General features: G+C 43.7%; 2 protein-coding genes across 3 annotated transcripts in view; one reads left to right on the top strand and one right to left on the bottom strand.

Moving 5' to 3' along the window:
• The first annotated feature begins 20 nt into the window (after positions 1 to 20).
• On the top strand, positions 21 to 14,765 carry LOC308102691 (trifunctional enzyme subunit alpha, mitochondrial-like). Its single transcript, XM_080452519.1, has 21 exons — positions 21 to 149; positions 940 to 981; positions 1,379 to 1,449; positions 1,789 to 1,922; positions 2,883 to 3,021; positions 3,351 to 3,470; positions 4,624 to 4,726; positions 5,516 to 5,638; positions 5,751 to 5,869; positions 6,320 to 6,376; positions 7,173 to 7,282; positions 7,856 to 7,990; positions 8,835 to 9,006; positions 9,791 to 9,877; positions 10,554 to 10,694; positions 10,934 to 11,002; positions 11,189 to 11,302; positions 11,963 to 12,044; positions 12,822 to 12,936; positions 13,022 to 13,167; positions 13,520 to 14,765. The coding sequence occupies exons 1-21, from the start codon at positions 83 to 85 to the stop codon at positions 13,663 to 13,665; spliced, it is 2,292 nt and encodes a 763-aa protein (XP_080308645.1). The 5' UTR covers positions 21 to 82; the 3' UTR covers positions 13,666 to 14,765.
• A 661-nt stretch (positions 14,766 to 15,426) lies between these two features.
• gareml (GRB2 associated, regulator of MAPK1-like) overlaps positions 15,427 to 23,510 on the bottom strand; it is a 19,378-nt gene continuing 11,294 nt past the window's right edge. Inside the window, exons 4-7 of one of the 2 annotated variants that reach the window (XM_080454163.1) lie at positions 22,910 to 23,075; positions 20,677 to 21,566; positions 18,304 to 18,473; positions 15,427 to 17,688 (exon numbers count right to left, since the gene is read on the bottom strand). In XM_080454163.1, coding sequence (XP_080310289.1) covers positions 17,082 to 17,688; positions 18,304 to 18,473; positions 20,677 to 21,566; positions 22,910 to 23,075 — 1,833 coding nt within the window. In that variant the 3' untranslated portion in view covers positions 15,427 to 17,081. The remainder of the gene's footprint in view (positions 17,689 to 18,303; positions 18,474 to 20,676; positions 21,567 to 22,909; positions 23,076 to 23,510) is intronic. The other variant, XM_080454164.1, reaches the window with a different exon arrangement.

The raw sequence follows: 23,510 nt of genomic DNA, 5'->3' as shown, positions 1-23,510 counted from the left end.
CGTACTAACGCGCCCCCAGCTGTCAGGAGTTTTACTGCTAATAGTCAGGAGTCGCAGTTGGTTTAGAGTTTTGTGTTGGAGAATGTCAGGAGTACGTGCAGCCGGCGTTCTGTCGAGATTTGCAACCAGCAAATACTCCATCGTAACAGGTAGGGTGTCTGTGATGTTTGTTTTTGCTGTTTTCATTTCATTCGAATACATTCTTGAATTACTCAGCAGTTCCTCGGGAACTCTTCGTTCCATTCATGCACCTCAACATGAACTTTCACCCAGATCAGGGGCAGCAGAAGTGACTAAAAGAGGTCACTAGGTGGCGTCATTGAGTTCGGAAAATTGTAAACTCCACGTAAACAAATTAATGTTAGGATTTTTTTTTTGCATTAACTTTTATTTATTTATTATTATTTTTAATTATTATTTGTATTCATTGTATTTATTTATTTGTTTATGTATTTATTTATATTACATTTTTTACTTGTTTACTGGGCATCACATATTGTGCAATTAATTACCCACTTTACAATGTTTTATGTTCTAAGCTATGTTTTGCATGAGCAAGAGTTAAACATAACATTTAAATAATTTTAATGAATGTATGCCATGCTGCTAATATTAGACAAAGCAAACCAGTTGACCAAGGTCATGGTAACATGATGGGGTGACCTCTGATACACCTGGACCCCTCTCTCTGTCTCTCTCTCTCTCACACACACACACACACACACACACACACACACACACACACACACACACACACACACACACACACACACCACAAGTACTGGTGTTCAACTCTATGTACAGTATGTCTGGTATTAAACAGCATTGTTTAATACCAATACTCTGCTAACTACTGACCAGGTCAAGGAAAAATACTTCAAGGGTCATCTTTGTGTGTATGTGTACTAAACGCCTTAATTATAAATTGTGTGTTTGCAGGTCATGCCACCCGAAACTTCTCTGTGTCTTCCACATTGGCAGGTAATCTCTTTTAACCACTTGAACCCTAGCATCCCTATTCTGGCCATGTAATCGGCGAAAATAGCTGATTGGTTTGTAGAGGGAAAAGGGGGGGAGGGACCAAGGATGGACCCCTGCGGGACCCCGGTCAAAGAAGTATTATGATTAGGATTGAATTAGTGAATCACCTATATGATGATGATAATCAGCTGGAGTTGATGGTTTTACCCGGTCTGGATGGGTATGGAATAAAAAGTTAACATGAGCTAAACACTGTGATACAGCGCTACATGGGGTTGCTTGCGGTATGTCATTGTAGTTTCAGCTCCTCTGCTATACTGTAATGTATTCTAATGCCTTTTATGTCTGTCTGTCTGTCTGCCTCTCTCCTTTTTATGACAATATTCTCTCCGTAAAGCTCGTACACATGTCAGCTACGAGCTCAAGGATGATGTGGCAGTTGTACGACTCAACGACCCGACATCCAAGGTGGGTCTGTCACAAACACAGACTGTGTGTGTGTGTGTTAGTGAGAGTGAGTGAGTGCGTGATGGTGTACGATGGAGACTGTGTTTGTGAGTGACAGTCTTTTGTCTACCTGTCTGCCTCAGTTTCTCACTGACTGACAGATTCAACATGATTAGTGTGTGTGTGTGTGTGTGTGTGTGTGTGTGTGTGTGTGTGTGTGTGTGTGTGTGTGTGTGTGTGTGTGTGTGTGTGTGTGTGTGTGTGTGTGTGTGTGTGTGTGTGTGTGTGTGTGTGTGTGTGTGTGTGTGTGTGTGTGTGTGTGTGTGTGTGTGTTTGTGTACTTGCACTGTATTTGTGTAGGTGAACACCCTGTCAGTACAGATGCAGGCTGAGCTGACTGAGGTGATGGGAGAGGTGTGGTCCAACGCAGCGGTGAAAAGTGCCGTTCTCATCTCCACCAAGCCTGGTTGCTTCATCGCCGGGGCAGACATCAAGTAGGTTCACTAGGCCACACACACACACCACAATTTCCAGCACAGACTGAAATCGGCACTCGCACCCACTTGAATGACAGTAAATATTGGCTACATTGTCACTTCTTTGGGAGACAGCTAACCAGTATTACATTTTTCAATCATTCAGTCTAGAAAAAGAAAATATTTTGGCAGCTAAGAAAATAAACTGGCTGCTGGTGAATTTTGTGAACCACTGTTGCTAGTTGATTTAAAAAAAACAAGTTCAAGTTAGGGCTGCAACTATGTATTATTTTCATCGAAATTATTCGAACAATTACTTTTTCGAATAATCAAATAATCTCGATGTGTGATTTTTGTTTTTGATAAATAAATATATTTTAAATTTTTTATATTTATTAACGAAACGATGCAAAATTATTTTTTGTAAAAAATATTTGACATATTGATTAGTCTGAATGATTAACCATTTAAGTCCTATTTTATACTTCGTCGTACAACCGTGTCATGCAAAAATAGCCGATGTTGTAGATCTGCTACTTTTGCTATTTTGGAAAATCTTATCTATCTATAAATGCACAAGATCCCCTCCAACAATCAGAGTATCGATTCAAACGTCAAACTTATCGCAGAGGACCCGAGGGTGTGTTGCACCAAATGGAAATTTGGTCGGACCGGCGGTTGTCCGGAACCGAAAATCCAGAAATGTCAGTCTGTCTGTCTATCTGGGTTAGGCCGGGTCAGAGATCCCTGATGTGACGTCATCAATTTTGACATCATGGTAATCATGTCATGCATTAAGTAGTCGTACAACAGGTACTCTGACAACGGGTATTGCATAACTGATGCCAGTTTTATAATCAACTGTTAAACTGTTGTGTAACTGTTGCTCCCTTATTTCAAGCCTTGCATATCAGTACCTATTTTACCCTGCAAACTCACCTTGCCTCTAAGAAACATTTTCCTTTCCTACCGTATCAGTATGATCCAGGCTTGTAAGAGCAGTGAAGAGGTCACCAGTCTGTCCAGAGAAGGCCAGAAGATGTTTGAGAGGATTGAGAAGTCTCCCATCCCCATTGTTGCTGCCATCAACGGCTCCTGCCTGGGTGGAGGCCTGGAAGTATGTGTTTGTGTTTGTATGTGTGTAAGACGGAGGCCCAGGTCTGAATAGTGGATATTATTGATAGTTTATCCATTTGTGACTCTGGGAGTGTACAAAATGTAACCAAAAGACCATTATGGATCCATTTGTTTATATTTGTACACTCTCAGGGTTAAATTAAAACTGAGGATTTTATTGTGTGGCCTCACTGGCCTGCATCTTTTCATTGTTTGTGTGTAGTTGGCTGTTTTTTTTTGTTATAGCCTGTCAGTACTGTCCTGATGGTGTGTTTGTGTGTAGTTTGCTATAGCCTGTCAGTACCGTCCTGATGGTGTGTTTGTGTGTAGTTTGCTATAGCCTGTCAGTACCGTGTGGCCACCAAGAGCAGGAAGACCATACTGGGAACACCTGAGGTCATGCTGGGACTGCTGCCTGGAGCTGGAGGGACACAGAGACTGCCTAAGATGGTACACACACACACACACACACACACACACACACACACACACAGACACACACAGACACACACAGACACACACAGACACAGTTAACTTACTGTAAAGGACCACCAGTGTTAATACCTTCTATTTAGTTTGCTTAGGTTGGCTGAGAAGTGACCTCTCGTGGGACATTGAAGGCTCTGTTCTGTTTAATTTACAGAAATCCTTAAGAAATTCTTCTTACCCACTTCACCAGTACCAGCACAAAACTCTCCATACCTAGCCTTCTCTATAGAAGACAGGTTGCTGCTGCTACAGTCAAAACAGTGTAGTACAAAATGCACACCCACCACTGCCCCACAGACCTCCCGTTTACCCATCAGTCAAAAACACAGCTTTTCATAAATTGCCAAATGAGTGGTGTCCTTTATGAGTATGTAACAGCATTGCAGAACCCATGCAGACACTTTAGGGTGGTCCTTCATATTAGGACAGTGATATGATTGGTTTTCAAAAGCTGTTGGCGTAGGTAGCCAACAGCTGTTCTCACCGCTGTTCTAATAGTACGAGATGATCTCTGATTGTCTGGGCCCAAGACTTCAAAACCTTTAATCCCTCTCCGAGTGGATCAGATTTCGATATAGGGTTATTAAAGATATTATTTGATTAATCAAACTCATATTTCTGATTGACATAATGTTTGCCAAGATATATGATCACAGATCGGACATCAAAGTGATCCATTGGTAATTTTAGTTTTTGAACTGCCCAAAATTCAAATCTGATCCACTCGAATATATAGGGATTAAAGGTTTTGAATTCTTGGGACCTGGCTATGCGAGAGTAGAGATGGGTAATCGAACAATATAGATAAATATAATTTTGTAGTCAAGGCTATACATTATGTGTGTGAATTCAATTTAGAGTGAATTGATTGACATTTGATAGAACATGTGAACAAATGCAAAATCTAGAAGCAAGGCCATTAATGGGAAAACGGTCTATGCTCATATTAGTTGATACTTGGCCAAGTTCAGTGTGGTTTGTATACCACACACTGTCCCACTGTGTTGTTCCTGTATTGTGTATGTCTGTATGTCCTACTATTGCACTGCACCAACGTCACAATGAATGAATTGTTTCTGTGTGTGTGTGTGTGTGTGTGTGTGTGTGTGTGTAGGTGGGTCTTCCCGGAGCATTTGACATGATGCTGACAGGCAGAAACATCAGGGCTGACAAGGCAAAGAAAATGGGTCTCGTGCACCAGCTTGTGGAACCTCTAGGTAAATAACTGTAGTGTGTGTGTGTCTAAATCTAATCTAAATTCACATTTTGGTAGTCTTTTGTCAGCATGTCCCATACCCTAGCTTTAATACGTTTTCATAATGCACGTTTGCCTTTGCTTTCACATAGCCTTAAGCCTGAGTTATACTTGGTTGCACATCGGTGTCGCACACCAAAAATAGCATATCTACAAGCTCAACATGCCACAAGCTTTCCCGCTTGTCTGTAACTTGTCAGTGTTGTACAGAAACATACTACACTTATATTATATTCACATGTTTTAGAAACTGAGAGGCTCCGTAACAGAACATTGACTTATATTTAGATATAGAGAGAACAAAGCAACCCCAGAAACAGGATTTGTATTTATTTTTGTATTTGTGCTATAAAGATTCACACAGACATCTGAGTATTTAGTAGCTACCGATGTTGGAAAATCTCAATTCCAACACAAATTAAGCATTAAAGGTTACAAGTCAAAGTCAAGTCAAATGTCAAAGTTATTCTAATCTCTCAGTTTTTACTTAGGAGTCACCAAAGAAATGTAGTTCAATGGAGCACGACAGGCCAAGAAAAATACGTAGTAAATGTTCATGTATTTGGGGCTGTATGTACATAAATACACTCCTCCCTCCCCACACACACACACACACACACACACACACACAACTCTTTGCCTCATTTTTCCTTCCCTGTGTGTGTGTATGTATGTATGTATGTATGTATGTATGTATGTATGTATGTATGTATGTATGTATGTATGTATGTGTGTGTGTAACGTGCACTAGGCCCTGGTCTGAAGCCTGCAGAGGAGAGAACCATTGAATACCTGGAGGAGGTGGCTGTGGGCTTGGCCAAAGGCATCGCCAACAAGACGGTTTCATTGAAGAAGGAGAAAGGCCTCATGCAGAGTCGGTTATCTCAAACCCCACAGCTGTAAATTGTTTTAACTATTTTCATATCGGTGGATTCCGATATAGTATGAAATTAACATCTAGTCTGAACCAAAATGTGTATGTGTAGAGCTACAGGACACCGTGATGGGTCTGGGCCCAGTGAAGAACAAGATCTACAAGACGGTCAATGAGAAGGTCCTGAAGCAGACCAAAGGGCTGTACCCTGCGCCTGTTAAAATCATAGAGGTCTGAAACATCATATTTATTTATTCTATAATGCAAGCTGTTGTGTTGCTAATGTAAAATGAATGAATTCCCTATGTTTCTTCGTTTGTGAAAGACACCGGTAACAAAGGAATTAGTTTCTCTTGTTGTCATTGTATGGCAGCATAAACCGATGTGATTTATGATAAACCAGTGGTTCTCAAACGTAACATTTTCAAGGGAACTCCCAGAGTTACAGACCTGTAAGGGTCCATTTGGAACCCCCTCAAGGAACCCTGAGGGTCCCTGGGACCCCACTTTGAGAACCATTGTACCAATGACACTTCTAAAAAATGTACTAACAAAAACTGAAAATGTTGAAAATGTATTCATTCAACATTTGAAATGCATACAAACTGTACCATAATGTTGTATCCACACAATGTAAGGGAATATGTACTTGACATTCCCTGTTTTCTGTTGGATACACAGTGTGTAAAGGTTGGCATGGATAAGGGAGGAGAGGAGGGTTACCTGGCTGAAGCTCAGGTGAGTTGGCCCACACACCAAAACACCTCACGTACATTCAAACCATGTCAATTTAGTGTCAAAAGCCGAAATAGCGCATCAATAAATCTGATTGTCGTATTGGCCTTGTGCTGTAGATAAGCCCACCAGTGCCAATATCTAACAGTATATCATGACCTCAAGACTATTATTGCGATTATACCACAGATTCATCAATCATGTAATGTATTTATGATTCAAAGTGAGGAAAAGCAAAAACTACAGGTGATGGCAGCTGTTGTCAGTGTTACAAGGTGGATGTGTTTGAAGTGCTTTATTGTGATATATTGGAAGAATTTGGCACTACCGGTAATTAGAATGTCAGGTCGGAACTAAATGTTAACAACATGCGATGCATTGTGAGAGTGCGGAGTGGCTGACACCAACTCGGGACTCCTGGATCACCGCCCTCCGCTCCCTCCTTCTCTCACTGACCTTGTCCATCAGGGTCCAGAGCTCTGCAGTGTTGGTACTGTAGGTGGTGTGCCTCCTCCCCCTCTTGGCTGTGCCCTGGGGTTGGCTCTCTCACAATGTCAGTTTGCTCGCCATCAGTTCCGGGTGCCGGACACAGTGCCTCATTCTTCTCTCCGTGACCTGTGGAAGGCCTCCGTAGAGGTCCACGTTTCTGACATGGTCCTCCCATGTGACATCGTAGCATTCTTGCTGTACTATAAATGTGAAAAAAATATTCACACCAAAGAATTATGTCCACAATGTGAAAAGTATTCAGGGATTTACTTCCTTGGCCACACCATACAAATTCTCTCTTTTTCCTCAGGCTTTTGGGACACTGGCGATGACGTCAGAATCCAGGGCTCTGATTGGTCTGTACCAGGGTCAGGTGGCCTGTAAGAAGAACCACTACGGCAAGCCAGTCAAGGAAGTGAAGTACGTACAGTGGCCAGGGTGACCATATAGATATAGAAACCTAGATACCTCATTGGCCTCTGCAGTTCATTGGAGCGACCTGTATCGCGGCCGCCATTTTGGAGAAGGCAAGCTTCCTGACTACTGGCCAATCACTGCAAGTCTTTTCCGAATCTAGTTGTATAAAAATATCCCGTTTTATTTTTACAACTAGATTCTCCCAAGTCCCGGAAAAGGCGCACTGTGATTGGCCAGTTGTCAGGAAGCTTAAGCGTCTGTATCTCGGAGGCCATTTTAGAGAAGGCAATTGCAAAATGGCCCCCGAGATACAGGCGCCTCAGAGCCGGAGGAGGCGTCTACCTTTTGTATATGTCTATGAGGGTGACTGGTTCACTAGTTTCCACAGTACACCAAAGGTGTGCTGTAGCCTACTTTGTTAAAGACCGGACAAATACTTTCTTTTCTCCATGAGATCTGTCTTAAACTGAACAACTTAGTAGTTCATTTCTACTGCCAGACTGATGTATGATTATTCTGTGCCATAGTGCTTGTGTCCATGTTGGAACACTGCTATTGTCTCTGTGTGTGTTTTAGGACGCTGGCGATCCTGGGTGCAGGGCTGATGGGAGCAGGTGTAGCTCAAGTATCAGTGGACAAGGGTCTGAGCACCATTCTGAAGGACACCACAGAGGAGGGAGCCGGCAGGGGAGAACAACAGGTCTACAAAGGGTAAATTACATGCACACACTAGTTGAATAGAACAAAACACGCAATGAAGACTCTGCTAAGGGAGCAGCTTGTCCATAACGTGCAGCGGTGCCATGCACAATACTATGTCCCCTTTTAGGAAAAAGTTCAATTTCACATTTTTACAATAAAATAAGATTTCATCATGGTTTAAAATACTATGTTGTGTGTTACAGTATTTTGTTTATTTATTCACTATGTGAAAAGTGTAGACTAGCATAATAAACTCAACATCCTGCGTGTGTGCAAGGTTTTACAACAAATGCGTGACTTTTAAATCACTTCAAAAGGCAGGCGTGCCGACAGCCGGGCCTTGAGGCGTTAGCTGCGATCGAGTGCAATTTGGTGCAAATACATTTAGATTTTTTTTAAATACAGTATGCTGCTAAAAGAGAGAGCATATAATAAAATTGAAAATGACTTGATCTCGAAAGAAATGATATAATGACGAAAGTGTCATTGAAATGATATAAAGTATCATTGAAATAATATAAGTAATCTCATCTCTAACACTGCCAGGGTTAGGGCATCTATTTATTCTGTTGGAGAAATGCCTGTGTATATATAGTGATTGTACAGTAGGTACATGATGCTGTAGCCTCAACACGAATCGCATTTCCAAGCACAGACAGCTGCAATAGCATACCTTCTACGCTAGAGGTCACCATTATATCACTGTAGTCAGTGTGGCCATAAAGTGCTAATGCATGTCTCTAACTCCTAAAAAAGACCCAGTTTCACTCATGAGAGTTGTTTCCATCCTACAAGTGGAATGTCGCTAAACATTGAACAAGGTTGTATTTCTCTTTTCAACTTGTGTCCTCAGCCTTAATGACAAGGTGAAAAAGAGGTCATTGACAACGTTTGAGCGTGATGCCATCCTGTCCAACCTGTCCGCGCAGCTGGACTACACCGGCTTCCAGTCGGCTGACATGGTCATCGAGGCCGTGTTCGAGGACATCAACATCAAACACAGAGTACTCAAAGAGGTGGAAGCGGTAAGTCTTGTTTTTACAGCACAACGCTAGTCTCACTTAGCCAGACAATCGGAGATCTCCAGCTACTGATTATATCTAGTGAAATCTAAAGTAAACCAGCTGTGAGTGTGGCTGCAGTGCTGACAAACCTATGGCCAGTGCCTCTGCTTTGAAAGCAAATCTTATCACTGTCCCAATATGAAGAACCTCCCTAAAGTCTTTGCATTCTGCAATTCAGTTATTTTTAGATAATCAGTTGATTAATCATTGAATTTAGATGTATCAGCAGTTGGACTCAAAACACACCTTTTTTTCTAGGTCTTTGACTCTATGCCTTAATTCGTTTTTAATCTACTTTTTACCCCAAGAAGGGTCTAATGTTGTCGCAGAATGTTTTTTGTTTCTGTCTTGCCCTTGTTTTTTATGACATTCTTTTTTTAACCCTGTAGCACTTCGTGATTTGCAAAAATGTAAAGTGCGTTATAAATCAAATGTATTATTATCTCTGATCCTCTGCACAAGACTCTCACACGACACTGCTAATCCACACAAAGACCAGCACTAATAACTGGTTTCAGTAACAGAGTGAACAACAGGCTTAAATAAGGTATCGGTATCTGAGAGGTTCCCTAATACTGAAATCTGATATAAAGGACATGTGGCGTCATCTGTTGTCTCATGCAAGTTCATAAAAATAATACTGTGGGTGTGGTAATTAAATGCCGATATAAGACACTGTGACTCTGTGTTCTCAGATGATCCCTATTCCCTCCCTACTGACTCTTGACACTCGCTGTGTTCTCAGGTGATCCCTGACCACTGTGTGTTTGCCTCCAACACCTCGTCTCTGCCCATCAAAGACATCGCCGCTGCCAGCAAACGGCCAGAGAAGGTCAGCTATAACCCGCACACACTCTTGGGCTCTTAGCCCACTTCAAAGCTGAGCGGTTTTGGAGCGGGAGCCTTGCACTCCCCCTGAGGAGTTGGGGAGGGGGGGTCACTCTCAATCTCAGAATTTATGTCACGGCAACCAAAGCCGTTGCAGCAGTGGTGTATTTAACCCATTAAGACCGGGAAAGAATCTGTGTCATTTTAAGATTTCTTTGGCTATTCAAAAATAGCAGATCTACAAGCTCATAGCGCGGAAGAGCTTGTAGATCTGCTATTTTTGAAATTTTTTGCAAATCTTTGGGGAAAGAAATCCTAACAGTTTTCAGAAAAATATGAGCGGTTCTCAAACTTTTCCATGTCAAGGACCACCCAAAATTATATGTATTTGGCCGCGGACCCCCCATCTCAAAATATGTCCCCCCAGAAGCACAGATCGGAGTTAAGAATGTTGGTCTTAAAACATATATTCAAAGATTTGCCCAAAGTTTCCCACGATTAAAAAAGAAATAGCAGATCTACAAGCTCATAGCGCGGCACTCGGTGCCGCACTATGAGCTTGTATATCTGCTGTTTTTTTCTAAAATGACACAGATGCGTTTCCGGTCTAAATGGGTTAAGCATTTATGAAGCACAAAAAAGAAACGACTATTGGAAGTTTACTTATGTTTTGTGTGCAGGTGATCGGCATGCACTACTTCTCCCCGGTGGACAAGATGCAGTTGCTGGAGATCATCACCACCGACAAGACATCTAAAGACACCGTGGCCTCAGCTGTCAGCGTGGGCCTCCGACAGGGCAAGATCATCATCGTGGTCAAGGTAAGAGGACCCCCACTACATAGTAAACTCCTCCAGAGTTCATTTTACTCAGAAGAGTGTCAAAAAGAGATCCATGGTTCCGTTTGTACATTCTTAAAGTTAAATTAATGAATTGAACTGTGGATTTTTGGAACTAATTCATGTCTGTTCGCTACCTATAATTTAATCATAATACGTTTAGGAATCTGCCACCATTGCTCACTTTATTTTCTGTACATGTGTGTTTCCCTGTACTGTAGGATGGCCCTGGCTTCTACACCACTCGCTGTCTGGGTCCAATGTTGGCAGAAGCTATCCGTGCGCTCCAGGTGAGCACTCATCCACCTGCCTTTAATGCCGTCTAACTTTATGCTATAAGTGAATGCTCAAGTCTGGCTTGGTGTACCTTCATACAATACACCTCTTTGACACAAAAGTCATAATTGAAATTCAAAAAGTCAAATGCAGAGAGGGGTGTTTGATGTTAATCCAACCTTTTGGTTTGGTGTTTACAGGAAGGGGTGGGCTTCAAAAAGCTGGATGCCCTGACAACGGGCTTCGGCTTCCCCGTTGGCGCAGTAACCCTGGTGGATGAAGTTGGTATTGACGTGGGTGCACACGTGGCAGAGGTAACTGAACTAATTCATGCTTTTGTCGCACGACAGTGCTGCACGTCAGAAATAGCTGGTTTACAGGCGTAAAACAGGGTATTTTCGGCGTGCAACACTGTTATCCATTGCAGACTAAATATGTTGTCAGTGTTGTACCAAACAACCTAATATTTCTACAGTACTTTGGTATTGTCCTAAACATGTAGAATATGTTTGCAAGCCTTGGTACTACAAAAAAAATGTCGTAGTCTACACAACAAATTATGAAAATAGCCGATCTACAACCTCACAACACGTCACAACGACAAGCTTGTAGATCTATTATTTTCACTATCTTTTAAATTGAAAAACTAGAAAGTGTTTTTTTTTATTGGCCCAAAATAGGGATGCCAGAGTTAACATAGATTTCTAATAAAATAATGTAATATTATCAAACATATCAGACTACAGTCTACATTTTTCAAAAGGAAATGCATGTATTTAATTTGGTTTGACCAGAAGCAGGGATAACAGAGGGGGGATATCAAAAGCAGAGGCATGGATTCCAACCCCAGCAAATCCAACCCTGCCAAAATGTATATTATGCTACCTGCTTTTTTTAAATTCCAGTGGAGCTGAAATATGCCACAAGACATTCATTCTATCCTATTGAACGTTGATCACATCCTGTGTTTGTAGGATCTGGGAAAGGCTTTTGGCTCTCGTCTTGGAGGAGGGAACGTTGAGGCTCTTCAGCTTATGGTGGTGAAAGGCTTCAAAGGTAAATCTACTCTGAAGAAGTCCCCCTTTATTTATAGCTCATGTGCAGAGCGTTGTTATAGAAGTCAAGCTCTCTTTTTCAGAACAAACCACGCCGTTAACGACTTTCACCCTGGTGTCCCTATTTGAGGCATGTAATTATTGCAAAAATAGCAAATCTACGACAACTCACTAATTGTAGTTTTATGTTGCGTTGCAGATCCCATTAGACCTCAATGGGAAGATGACCTAGTCCTTTTCAGATCATAAGGAGTTTCTCCTTACAGGCTGGGCCTACTTCATGATCATAATCTTTCATATCTATGGCTTCTTGTTTTTAAACCTACAGATATGTATCAATAAATTGATTGATAAATAAGCTTGTAGATCGGCTATTTTCGCTGTGCAACATAGTACGAAATAGGGACTTAGTGGTTAACTTTAACTTCTCCAGCTAGGCTAGGTTATAAACTATAACAATGCTCCTAGATTAAATTAAAGGGGGTTTGCTCCCGAGATTATAAGGGAGATTATTGTTTGCCCACAAATATAGATCAATCAATAAAAAAAAGAAGAGATTTGGTGTGCTGTGCAGGGAAAAAACAAGGTGACCACGTATTCTATAGATCCTTGGGGCTTCCCGGTCAAGAATTATATAGGGTAAACTTTTAAGTGGTTATACCAGTGATGTAACAATGACAACCAGTATGAAAGTAAGTCCCCGATACTCTGACTTTCGGTTCGAAAATGTATGACCTAGCACTGGATCAATGAACGTGTTTTGACGTGTTCTGCGCAGGTCGTAAATCTGGCAAGGGCTGCTACGTGTACGGCAAGGGGAAGAAAGACAAGAGTGTGAATCCTGAAGCTGAAGAGATCCTGAAGAAGTTTCAAATGCCAGCGCCACCCAGCGTGTAAGAAAAACAAACTCTACTCAACCTTAGTGCTCTCCTGCGGACACTCGCTCATTGTGTGTGTGTGTGTGTGTGTGTGTTGCAGGTCCAGTGACTCGGACATTCAGTACCGGCTGGTGTCTCGTTTTGTGAACGAAGCCGTGCTGTGTCTTCAGGAGGGCATTCTGGGAAACCCCTTGGAGGGAGACATTGGAGCAGTGTTTGGACTGGGTTTTCCTCCATGCCTGGGCGGTAAGACACACACACGACAGATGTTATTGGCAGATTTTTAAGCGATTAGCATTGAATCATATCCAGAAACATGATAGGTGATTGGAACTCATGATGAATCAATGAAGGGCATATTAATTATAAGCAAAGGGTTACCATAGGTTAGGCTTTTTTTTACCAGTGCCTCTCCTGTGTTCCATCCTTGCTGCTGTCGCTTATGTTATCTTCTCTCATCTACAAAGACAATTTTGGAACTAATTATGCTAAATATTAAGCTAAATGTAAGTGACAGGACAAAAAAAGGAAATCCCTCACTTTCATGCTTTGGTTGCTGTCCCTATAATCCCATTATTCTGTCACCAATGTCCACCAGGTCCCTTCAGGTTCGTGGACTCCATAGGAGCAGAGCGTCTGGTGGGCATCATGAGGCGCTTTGAGGATGTCTATGGGAATCAGTTCACCCCCTGTCAGCTGCTGCTGGACCATGCCAAAGATTCCAGCAAGAAGTTCCACGTGTAACCCCGCCGCAACCTCCTTCAAAGTGCACAGAGAGACCATTTTGACGACCCACCGTCCTGATATCACTGGGGTTTTATGTGCGACTATGCCAGCCCAAAATGACTTTGCAGCCGCTTTAAACTGTGATGCAATTTCCAATGTTCTTTTTTTGTCTTATGTTGCGTTAACATTGCAAGCAACAAAGCAAAATTGTCTAGGGCCAGGCAAACACACAGAGACAGCATTTTTCCCAGTTGACTATTATGCGGAAGTATTGCAGGGTTTTGCAGAATTGCGAACTAGCATTTATTGTGTGGAACTGAATTTACATGAACTCTGCTGTGATAATACTACTCTGATTTTCAAATGGCTGATAGTAACTGCTACAGCAGTTACTATCAGTTTTAAATTAGAACATGGACAATAATGCTGCCCTTAACAAATCCAATCCAAAGCTTCAGTCTCATGTCATGATTTTCAGAAGCCTCTTGTGTGATGCCAACCGGTTTTCCTAATTTCCACGCTATGTGGATATAATGTTCCCCTTCATTTTTCTACCTAGTCTTTTCAAGTCTTTCTTACCACTTTATGTAGATTCCCATGTCTGTTTGAACATATCCAACATTACACACAACTACAACAACTGATTAATAGATCATTTTTAGATTCTTTGGATTGATAATTAAAGCATTATTTGTGGTTGGATAATACAGAGCTATGCCTTATCCCAGTACTTCATCCCTGAATCAACAAAACGTCTTGGAAAACTGGACAAATGTGATTGACAAGAGGAATAGAAGTAAACACTAAAGGAATACAACACTTTGTTTTATTTAAATATAATTTAACTACTATGATTGCACTTGTCTGACTGATTAGTCCAGGGCTAGATGGACTAATGTGTATGGCAACATGCGTAGAGAATGTACTGTTTGACTTTTGGTTAGTTGTGTCTGTTAGTTGTGGCCTACTCAAGGGAGTCTGGCCTTTTGCACTCCAATACATCTCTGATAACTATCTAGTCTGCTGCTTATTTTGTAATTGTGTCTTTCAATGCAATAAGCGCTGGACAGTCTCCTGTTCACCACCAAAAGAAATTAAAATACACGAGGGAAACGCTTCATTCTTCCAGAGGTCATTAAGTTTCTATTTATTTTTAATTCATTTATCATCTTGGTTCCTCTTGTTGCGAGGTCCGTCGTGGTTACAGCGTCACAGAGTAGATCAGTACTATGTGGATTTAGAACAACGTCCTGGAGGGAGATGCCACAAAGGTCAAGTGTCCTGAATCACCCGGTTTTCCTGATGACTAAATAGTATATGAAATAACTTCTCAAGTTATTCCTCAAGTTCATAACGAGAGATCATCAGTCGGTTTGGCTAGAATACTTCAACAAGAACCAATGGCTAATCTGACTCGAGACAAATTATTCAAGACAAAGATTACACAGAATTGTCATTCACAGTTATCTGGCTAATTGGGTAAGCCTGCTTCTAGATCAGCATTTTTTAGGCTACAGATCCTGGTTAAACAACATCACTAACCGTGTGTGGTGGCATGGTTTGTAACTATTACAGTTAGACTTAAAATAGAATGCATAGAACAGACCCCCACTCTTGTTGAAAAGCTGCAGAATGCTCCCAAAAAGTGGTTTGAAGTGTTTGGATAAAATAGTAAATTGCTCACTCACAATTCCAACTTCTCCTGGCAGCCATAAAGGAGGTAAATTTTGTCTGCATGGAGTCTTGTACTGATGTAAATCAAATGTTAGCTACCCCTCAGCTAGATCCAATTTAGATGTAATTCATGTGTGCCATGATTGTTTCACCCTATTGTATTACACCAGCTCAGAGATTCAATGACAACCTCAAGGGGTAACATTAGAGAAAAATGTATCAAGCGCACAACAGTTCAGGGCAGATGACATACAGTATCAGTTTCACATATTTCACATTATTTCACGATACAGTATGTCCAATTGCAACAATTTAGCAGTTAGCTGATGCTGGAGGAAACAAGTCCAACGGCAGGTTCTCCTGCCAAGCATTATCCTTTGTCTGAATCAAGACGATCTGAATGAGTGAGTACATTCTAAGAATTCAATTTATGTGGCAGTAGAAAATTATAGATACCAAGCAGTTTGTTAAGGTCAGGGGTTAACAGCAGTCACTGCACTCTTTCAACACATATATGCATCTAGTGATGGTTTTGTGAAACCTTGTATGCAGAAAAGGTAACACACACCAATGGCTGTGGTGGGGAGCTAGCTACTGGAAACAAACTTTAAAAAGTGTCACACTCTGGCTCCATATGAAGTTCTGTTAATTTATTGACGTTTTAGCCTGCTGGCCTTCATCAGAATGAACAAATGGCAGTGTAACAAACTGTTATAGGCCACACAAGACACTCATGACTGGGTGGGAAAGAGCAATCAAGGGGCCTTTTCATTCCCCCAAATCAGTGTCACTGACTACAGTCAATCAGATAATCAAATGACAGTGACTATTAACTTTGAACTCATGTATTGCATGATTTGAAATCAAGCAATACAGTTGGAAAAAATAAAGAAATTCTAAAGGACATATAGAGAATAACACATCAGTTCTGAATGAACATCATAAATAATAATTCATTCATCAAAAAGGTACCAATTAAAAATAACTTCACATGGAGTGGGTGACACTTTTTTTCTTCTTGTGAAACCTTGCAACACAACAGACAACATCCTTTCAATGCAAGCTCTATTGAAACAAAATCCAGATATAAAAATTTGAGGTTTGAAACTGCTATCAGTGCTCACGTCAGTGATCTTCACGTGGCTGTGAATGAGAGTGTATATGTGTGCGTTCACCCCTCAGGCAATTACAGATCCAAGCATTGCCTTCAACCTTTGTTGTCTTATGGTACAAGATGTGTTTTGACACACACGTGTTGAAATACAGTCAGTGCATTCGTCTCATGCTCAATGTATGTTCCGTCATACGGATGGTGCTGCGCGCCGGAAATAGCAGCTCTATAACCTCACAACGTGTCACATCCACAACACGTTGTGAGCTTATAGATTGACTCGGCGTGCGACACGTCTAACGATGGAGTATAAATCGGTCATAAGTCTGACTGCCTGCTGTGGTCAGTTAGTAAACTAGCCCCGATGTTGGATTTCAACTGCACGTAGGTAGGCTAAGTCAGTCAGTCAATGGGTCAAGCAGACACCATGCCAGTCTAGGTGTCAGTTCAACAGTTTCACCACAAGGTGTCATGGTTTCCCTCCTGCAGAGTCTGCGCTCCAGTCGGTGGGGCTATAGCAGCCAGTTGGGTCCTAGTAGAAGGCACATTCAGGACGGCTCAATGGCCAACAGGCACATTATCAGTAAAGACAGCACTGTTCGAGTACAGTATGTGTGTGTGTGTGTGTATGTCTGTGCGTTTGCGTGTGTTAGATCTTGGGTCTCCAGCCCTGTATGAACTGTTTGATCTTGGTGACATGCAGTCGGCTCAAGTGGAAGTCATGTGACAGCATGTCCTCAGTCAGCTGAACCAGGAGGCTGCCATCGATTCGCTCCCTCTGGAACACGCCCACCGCCGCCTCCGATAGGCCGATGAAGCGTAGACAGGCGGACACCTCCTCCAGTGACAGCGCGGACAGGTCGGCGGGAGGGCGCCATGTGGGGTCGCTTGGAAGGGCACCTGACTCTTCGGTGACCCCCGACAAAGTCCCGCCCCCTTCCGCACCTCGGTAGGAATCGGACACGGGGTTGGCCACGGGCTCGGGAGAGGGACAGGGCGATTGGCGGTTGAAAGGATTCAGCGCTCCAAAGGGAGCAAATCGGCTCTGAGGGGGAGGCGGCCTCTGCCGAGGGCCAGTCGTATAGGAGTCCACCCACGGCTCCAACCAGGTGGCCTGTCCTGGCTGAGGATTGGCTGTGGTGATAGCAGGGAGGGCAGGGATTGGCTCGGGACTGGAGTGGGTGGCGTTAGGGGCGGGACAGTCAGCCCAGGAGCAGGGATAACAATACAGAGACGTGTCCGAAGATGGAGAACAGCTATAGGGCAAAAGACACCATGGTTATCGTCACTGTAAGGCAGAAATCTTGTAAACAAAATAATAATAATAACTGTGTTATTTAGTCAAAAGCTCTATTTAATACTTTTGGTTTAATATTTATAAAACCCACTTTTTGCTTTTTACCCACTTTTTCCCCCCAATTTTAGTCAGTATGTCAATTATTTCCTCCCCTCACACATTTCTGTGTGTTCTGTCACTGCTGTTGTATCCTACTGACTCACCTGCAAGTGGGGAGCCTCCACCGGGAGGACGCAGAGCCTCCGTACTACTCCTCCCGCACACTCCCTCTGACGGGTGCCGCCCAAGCCCGTAGGATTACGGTACGTGCAGTAACAATTATCACCCTCCCCGTCTGGCTTCCCTCTCCCGAAAACAGGCCAATTGTGTTCGTATAGACACTCGACAAACCCACGGTGGATTCGAACCCTCAAACTCCGTGGTGGTGGGCAGCTACTTTGCCACTGCACCACCCGAGCACCCTTATAATATAATAATAAAACCCAGACTTAACCACTCTCACATGTGCGTGCGTGTGTGCATGCTTGTGTGTGTGTGTGTGTGTGTGTGTGTGTGTGTGTGTGTGCACGCTCACCTGTCCTGCAGGCCAGAGGAGTAGAAGGAGAGGTTTGGTCTGGGGGAGGTGGAGGCCTTGGGGAAGCGAGGGGGAACGGGGGGGCTGTGGGCCGGACTGGGTCCTGAGCTGCCTTTAGAACAGCGAGGGGGGACGGGAGGGGCGATCAGGAACCGACACTCCTCTCTCACCTATGGCAACAAACACATGTACACATGTACACGCACAAGCACACAAAAACACACACATCCACGCACAAGAGTGGGTTTTGTTTTTTATCGGTTAACATTTCACAGAAAGTTCAGCGTGTGTGTGTGTGTGTGTGTGTGTGTGTGTGTGTGTGTGTGTGTGTGTGTGTGTGTGTGTGTGTGTGTGTGTGTGTGTGTGTGTGTGTGTGTGTGTGTGTGTGTGTGTGTGTGTGTTCCGGTTGGGTAAATGTCAAACTTAATGACCTTTACACCTCAAACACACTCCCCCACACTCTCAAGCTATTCACACTGCGCACTCAACATACACACGTACTGTACACACACATACACACACACACACACACACAAGCACTTGCAAACACTAAAGTGAAAATATACACACACACACACACACACACACACACACACACAGACAAATACACCCACGTACACGTACATACAGACTTGCCCAAACACACACACAAAACCTCCTGGCAGGCTAAATATCAGGGGATGAAGAAGACTCGATGTAACAGGCTATAATTCACACACACACTCACTCACACACGCACACACACGTACGTACACCCTTATGTGCACACACGCACGCACAGTACACACACACACACACACACACACACACACACACACACACACACACACACACACACACACACACACACACACACACACACACACACACACACACACACACACACACACACACATACACACCTCTGGCTCATCAACTCTACTCTCCCAGGCCCCAGCCAGCTGCCATCAACAGTGGAGAAAAACTTCAAGAAATAACCTGCCTTAAAAGCTCACCTCCCCCGAAACACAGGCAAGCGAGCTTGTAAAGCTGCTATTTTTTTTAAATCGTGAACATTTTTGCAAATCTTTGGATACATTTTTAACTCAAATCTTTGCTTCTGGGGGTCCGCGGACAAATACATATAATATTAGGGGTCCTTGACCTGAAAACAGTTTGAGAACCACTCATATATAGCAACATAAGTTTCTTTTCAAAACAATTTAGGATTTAGAAGACATTTGTAGAATCTACAGTCTACCTGCAGATCTACAAGCTCAATATAGCCAATAGCCAAAGAAATCTAAAATGACAGAGATGCGTTCCCGGATTGAATGGGTTAATGCTTGGAAAGAGTCCCGATGAACCTAACCGTTTCTGGATCAGGGCACACTTGAAAGCTTCAAAAGGGCGTGCGGCCCACCCATCTGACCACTTAACGCGGTTTCCGTCTTAAGTGGTCAGATGGGTGGGCCATGTGCCTTTTCAGTGGGGCAAAACACCACTAGAAACCAAAGCTAGGACTATTGTTATAGAAATTGTACACAGTAAAAAAAAAGTATTTTACTGTGTAGTTGGGGTGCACTTTTAAACCCAATTACACTGCCAAAGAAAGTGCTCAGAGAAACTCCATTTTATGATTCAGGCAGTAAACTAAATTCTCTCTATCACTTTTCAAATACTTAAACCCTCTATATATTTAGTATATCTACAAGCTCAAAACAGCTGTGAGCTTGTCAATCTGCAGTTTTTGCAGAATGTCCACCCCAGAATAAGGATGCTAGGATTCATGTGGTTCAAAGAAGGATTAAAAAAATGTATTTCCTTTTTTTTGGTCATCTGTTGTGAATCTATTTTTAAAACGTTGAATTGGAGCCAACATCACAAGCAGCGACTATACATACAGTATTACACTCCGCTGGCATGTCATTAGACCGTCACCATAGAAATGTATACCACACACTGAAACCTTGCGGTCACAGCATATACCGTATATCTCTGCATCCCTGGCCATGAGATGCTTGTGCGTTACAATGTGTGCAGAGCTTTCTGTGTGTGGCAGCAGTTCCAGGAACTGTGTGTGTGTGTGTGTGTGTGTGTGTGTGTGTGTGTGTGTGTGTGTGTGTGTGTGTGTGTGTGTGTGTGTGTGTGTGTGTGTGTGTGTGTGTGTGTGTGTGTGTGTGTGTGTGTGTGTGTGTGTGTGTGTGTCTACATGTGTATGTTCGTGTGGTCAGCGAGGTTTAAAAGCTGTAATGAATGAATAATTCAAGCCAGCCATCCTGACTTTTAACAACCGGATGCTGCCTGGTCAGACAACCAGGAGCAGGAAGAGAAAGGAAGCTCTGAAAGAAAGAGAGAGAGAGGGGGGGGGGGGAGAGAGGTGGGGAAACTCACAGCATCTGATTTGGGAGGTACAGGGGGTGGAGTGGACATCCTTGTCACCACGGTGCCAAGCGATCCATCCAGTGACGATGTCGAATGGAAGGAGATGAGGTTGGGCTCCTTCCCCAAGCCCTCCGCGTGATTCTGATTGGTCCAGAGCTCCTCGTAGGGGATCTCCTCTCCGGTCCTCACGTCGGCCTCCGTCGGCCACTCTGGAGTCACGTACTCACGCTCTTCTTCCCCCGGCCCCTCCCCTAGCCCTTCTCCCAGCGAGTCCCTGCAGCGCCGCGACAGGCCGTCCGTCACCCCGCCCCAGAGCGAGAGGCGCTGCAGCGCCTGCGGGACCAGCGAATCCCGGGCTGACACCACGCAGAGGCGGGACGAGGGGCCCGACCCACCGCCCCCACCCCGCCTTGGGCTCACGCACTCCTCCGTCACGCACTCCAGCTCGGGCCGCGTCTCGCGCACGGCGCGGGAATAGGCGTCCGGGTCGAAGGCGTGCCGCAGCAGCAGGCTCTCCAGGGCGGCGGCGTAGACCGAGGCCTCAGCCGTGTCAAAGCGCGGCATGCAGCGCAGCAGCAGGAAGTGGGAGGGCGACACCTCCTGGCGCCCGCGCAGCACCATGCAGAGGACCACGGTCTTGCTGACGATGTTGAGCAGCTTGTAGCGGTGGCCCTCGCGCACGGCGTGGCGGTCATATGGGTTGCGGGGCGGCCGCGAGGGCACCGACACGTTGACGGGCAGCCGCACGCGCTCGATGATGCTGCGCACCGTGTGCTCCGCTCCCAGCATGCCCTGCTCCAGTGGGGAGCGTGTGCAGAAGCGGCCGCGGCAGGCGAACGGCAGGCTCACGCTCTGGTTGGTGCGGTGGTTCATGCAGACCAGGCAGGGAGTTTTACCTGCTGACACACAGGACGGTTAATGGAGGCCCTTGTGTACAAACATCAAGTAACCATCAAGTAAGGGTTCATTTGGTTCCATGTGTACACTCTCAGAGTGTACTTTGTGTGGTTCTCTCTCTCTGGTTTAATAAAATTGGTATCCACCCTGAAAATATATTTTCTGTTTGATAAGGGGCTGGATAAATTTAGCCAGATCAGAATATAAAGATTTAACTTTTTAACAATTATTTTATTTATTTATCACTATTATCCCCTTTAACTAACATTCTCGAGTGACAATTTACGGAGCCACTTACAGAGTTACAAATGGATAAATTAACACTGAGGATTTTACTGTATTACTCAGAGCTTCAATGTTTCTCATTCCAATACCGTTCTTTCTAAGTATAGGATGTAAAAAGAAACACACATGGGGATTTTCTGGGAAAATATTTGTATCTTCATTCTTTTTTGGGATGAAGAGTTTCTCTGGCACACTGGTGATACTAAATCCCATGGGGTTTTAAAATGTTCACTTGACTTTTAAGCTATGATCACACTGGCAGCCCAAATCAGATTTTTTGTCTATCCAGTTTGGAATCATATTGGTTTCTATCAAGTCTGAAAAGCAAAACAAAAACACATGGAAACTGATTTCAGAAATCAGATTTGAACCGCATTCCTACAGTAGGTAGTTTGAAATACAATTCAAATCAGATTTCTAAAGATGTGTCTCAGTCTGGATGCTCAGACCTGATGTAAAAAAAAAAAACAGTCAAATTGAAAAAGGTGCACTCGGGTGCAGCGCCTGAGGGTGACTTGAGCCACGAGAGGCACCGCCGAGTGAGCTTAGGCGAGTACATGCCGAGCGGTGCGAAGTCCGAGTTATGTACTGATAGGGACAGAATTGTAAATCATCGCCCCCCCCTCCGCTAGTCTCGGTACCTCCGAGATGTCATTTCTTTTTTTTCGCCCCGCCGCTGGGGAGCGCGGGAGGTGAACTCGAAAAAAAACGAGATCTCCTTTTTCAATCTGACAGTTTTTTCAATCATACTGTAATATATATACTTCATGGTACGGAGTGTCGCTCGCCGAAAATAGCTGATCTGCAGTACAAGCTCACAATGCGTCACATAGATCGGCTATATAGGGCATAGCAGTGGCGGCCATTTTGTGGTGCCACAGATAGAAAACCCATTCATTTTTCCAATAGAGATTTCCGAAAATATTTATATAAATTATTTTAAGACTGGAACCAAGTCATCCAGGTATGTAAGTATAAGTAAGTAATAGTAACTCTTTAGAATTACTCTACAAACATACTTGCTCTACATGCATGTATGGAATGTAGCCACAGGCCTTACTTCTGGGGGTCTTTCCCAGGCGTCTTAGGAGCGCGCTCAGTCCAGTCCTTTCCCTGGAGGGCGTGGCACACAGAAGCTCCGCCTTCCCCATGAGTGACAGCTCGTCTCCTTCCTGCAGAGTGAAGCTGTAGGGCTCACTGTCCTCGCTGAACTCTCCCGACACAACCTGCAACACACATGCGCGCACGCACGCACCAACACACACACACACACACACACACACACACACACACACACACACACACACACACACACACACACACACACACACACACACACACACACACACACACACACACACACACACACACACACACACACACACACAGTGTACTAACAGATTACTGTATACTGACATGGGAAAGGTAAAAGTATTTTCTGGTCCCCGGGGGATGGGAAATAACTTTTACTGCTTCACCCAGCGGATGGCTGCTCAGATGGCTCAGATGAGTGCACAGGTAGCTGATAGGGTTTAATCACTTTTAAAATAGCGTCCCTATTTTGGGCATTTCATTATTGAAAAACATTTAAAAATAATAATTGCACATTTTCACAAAATAGTGAATTTGCTATTTGCCATATAATGAAGTATATAGGGTTT

This window comes from Gymnoscopelus braueri, assembly GCF_963280865.1.
Source record: "Gymnoscopelus braueri genome assembly, chromosome: 16".
In the NCBI taxonomy this organism is placed as follows: domain Eukaryota; kingdom Metazoa; phylum Chordata; class Actinopteri; order Myctophiformes; family Myctophidae; genus Gymnoscopelus; species Gymnoscopelus braueri.
Note: the sequence above shows the minus strand (reverse complement) of the source record. Positions and strands in the feature narration are given on the sequence as shown.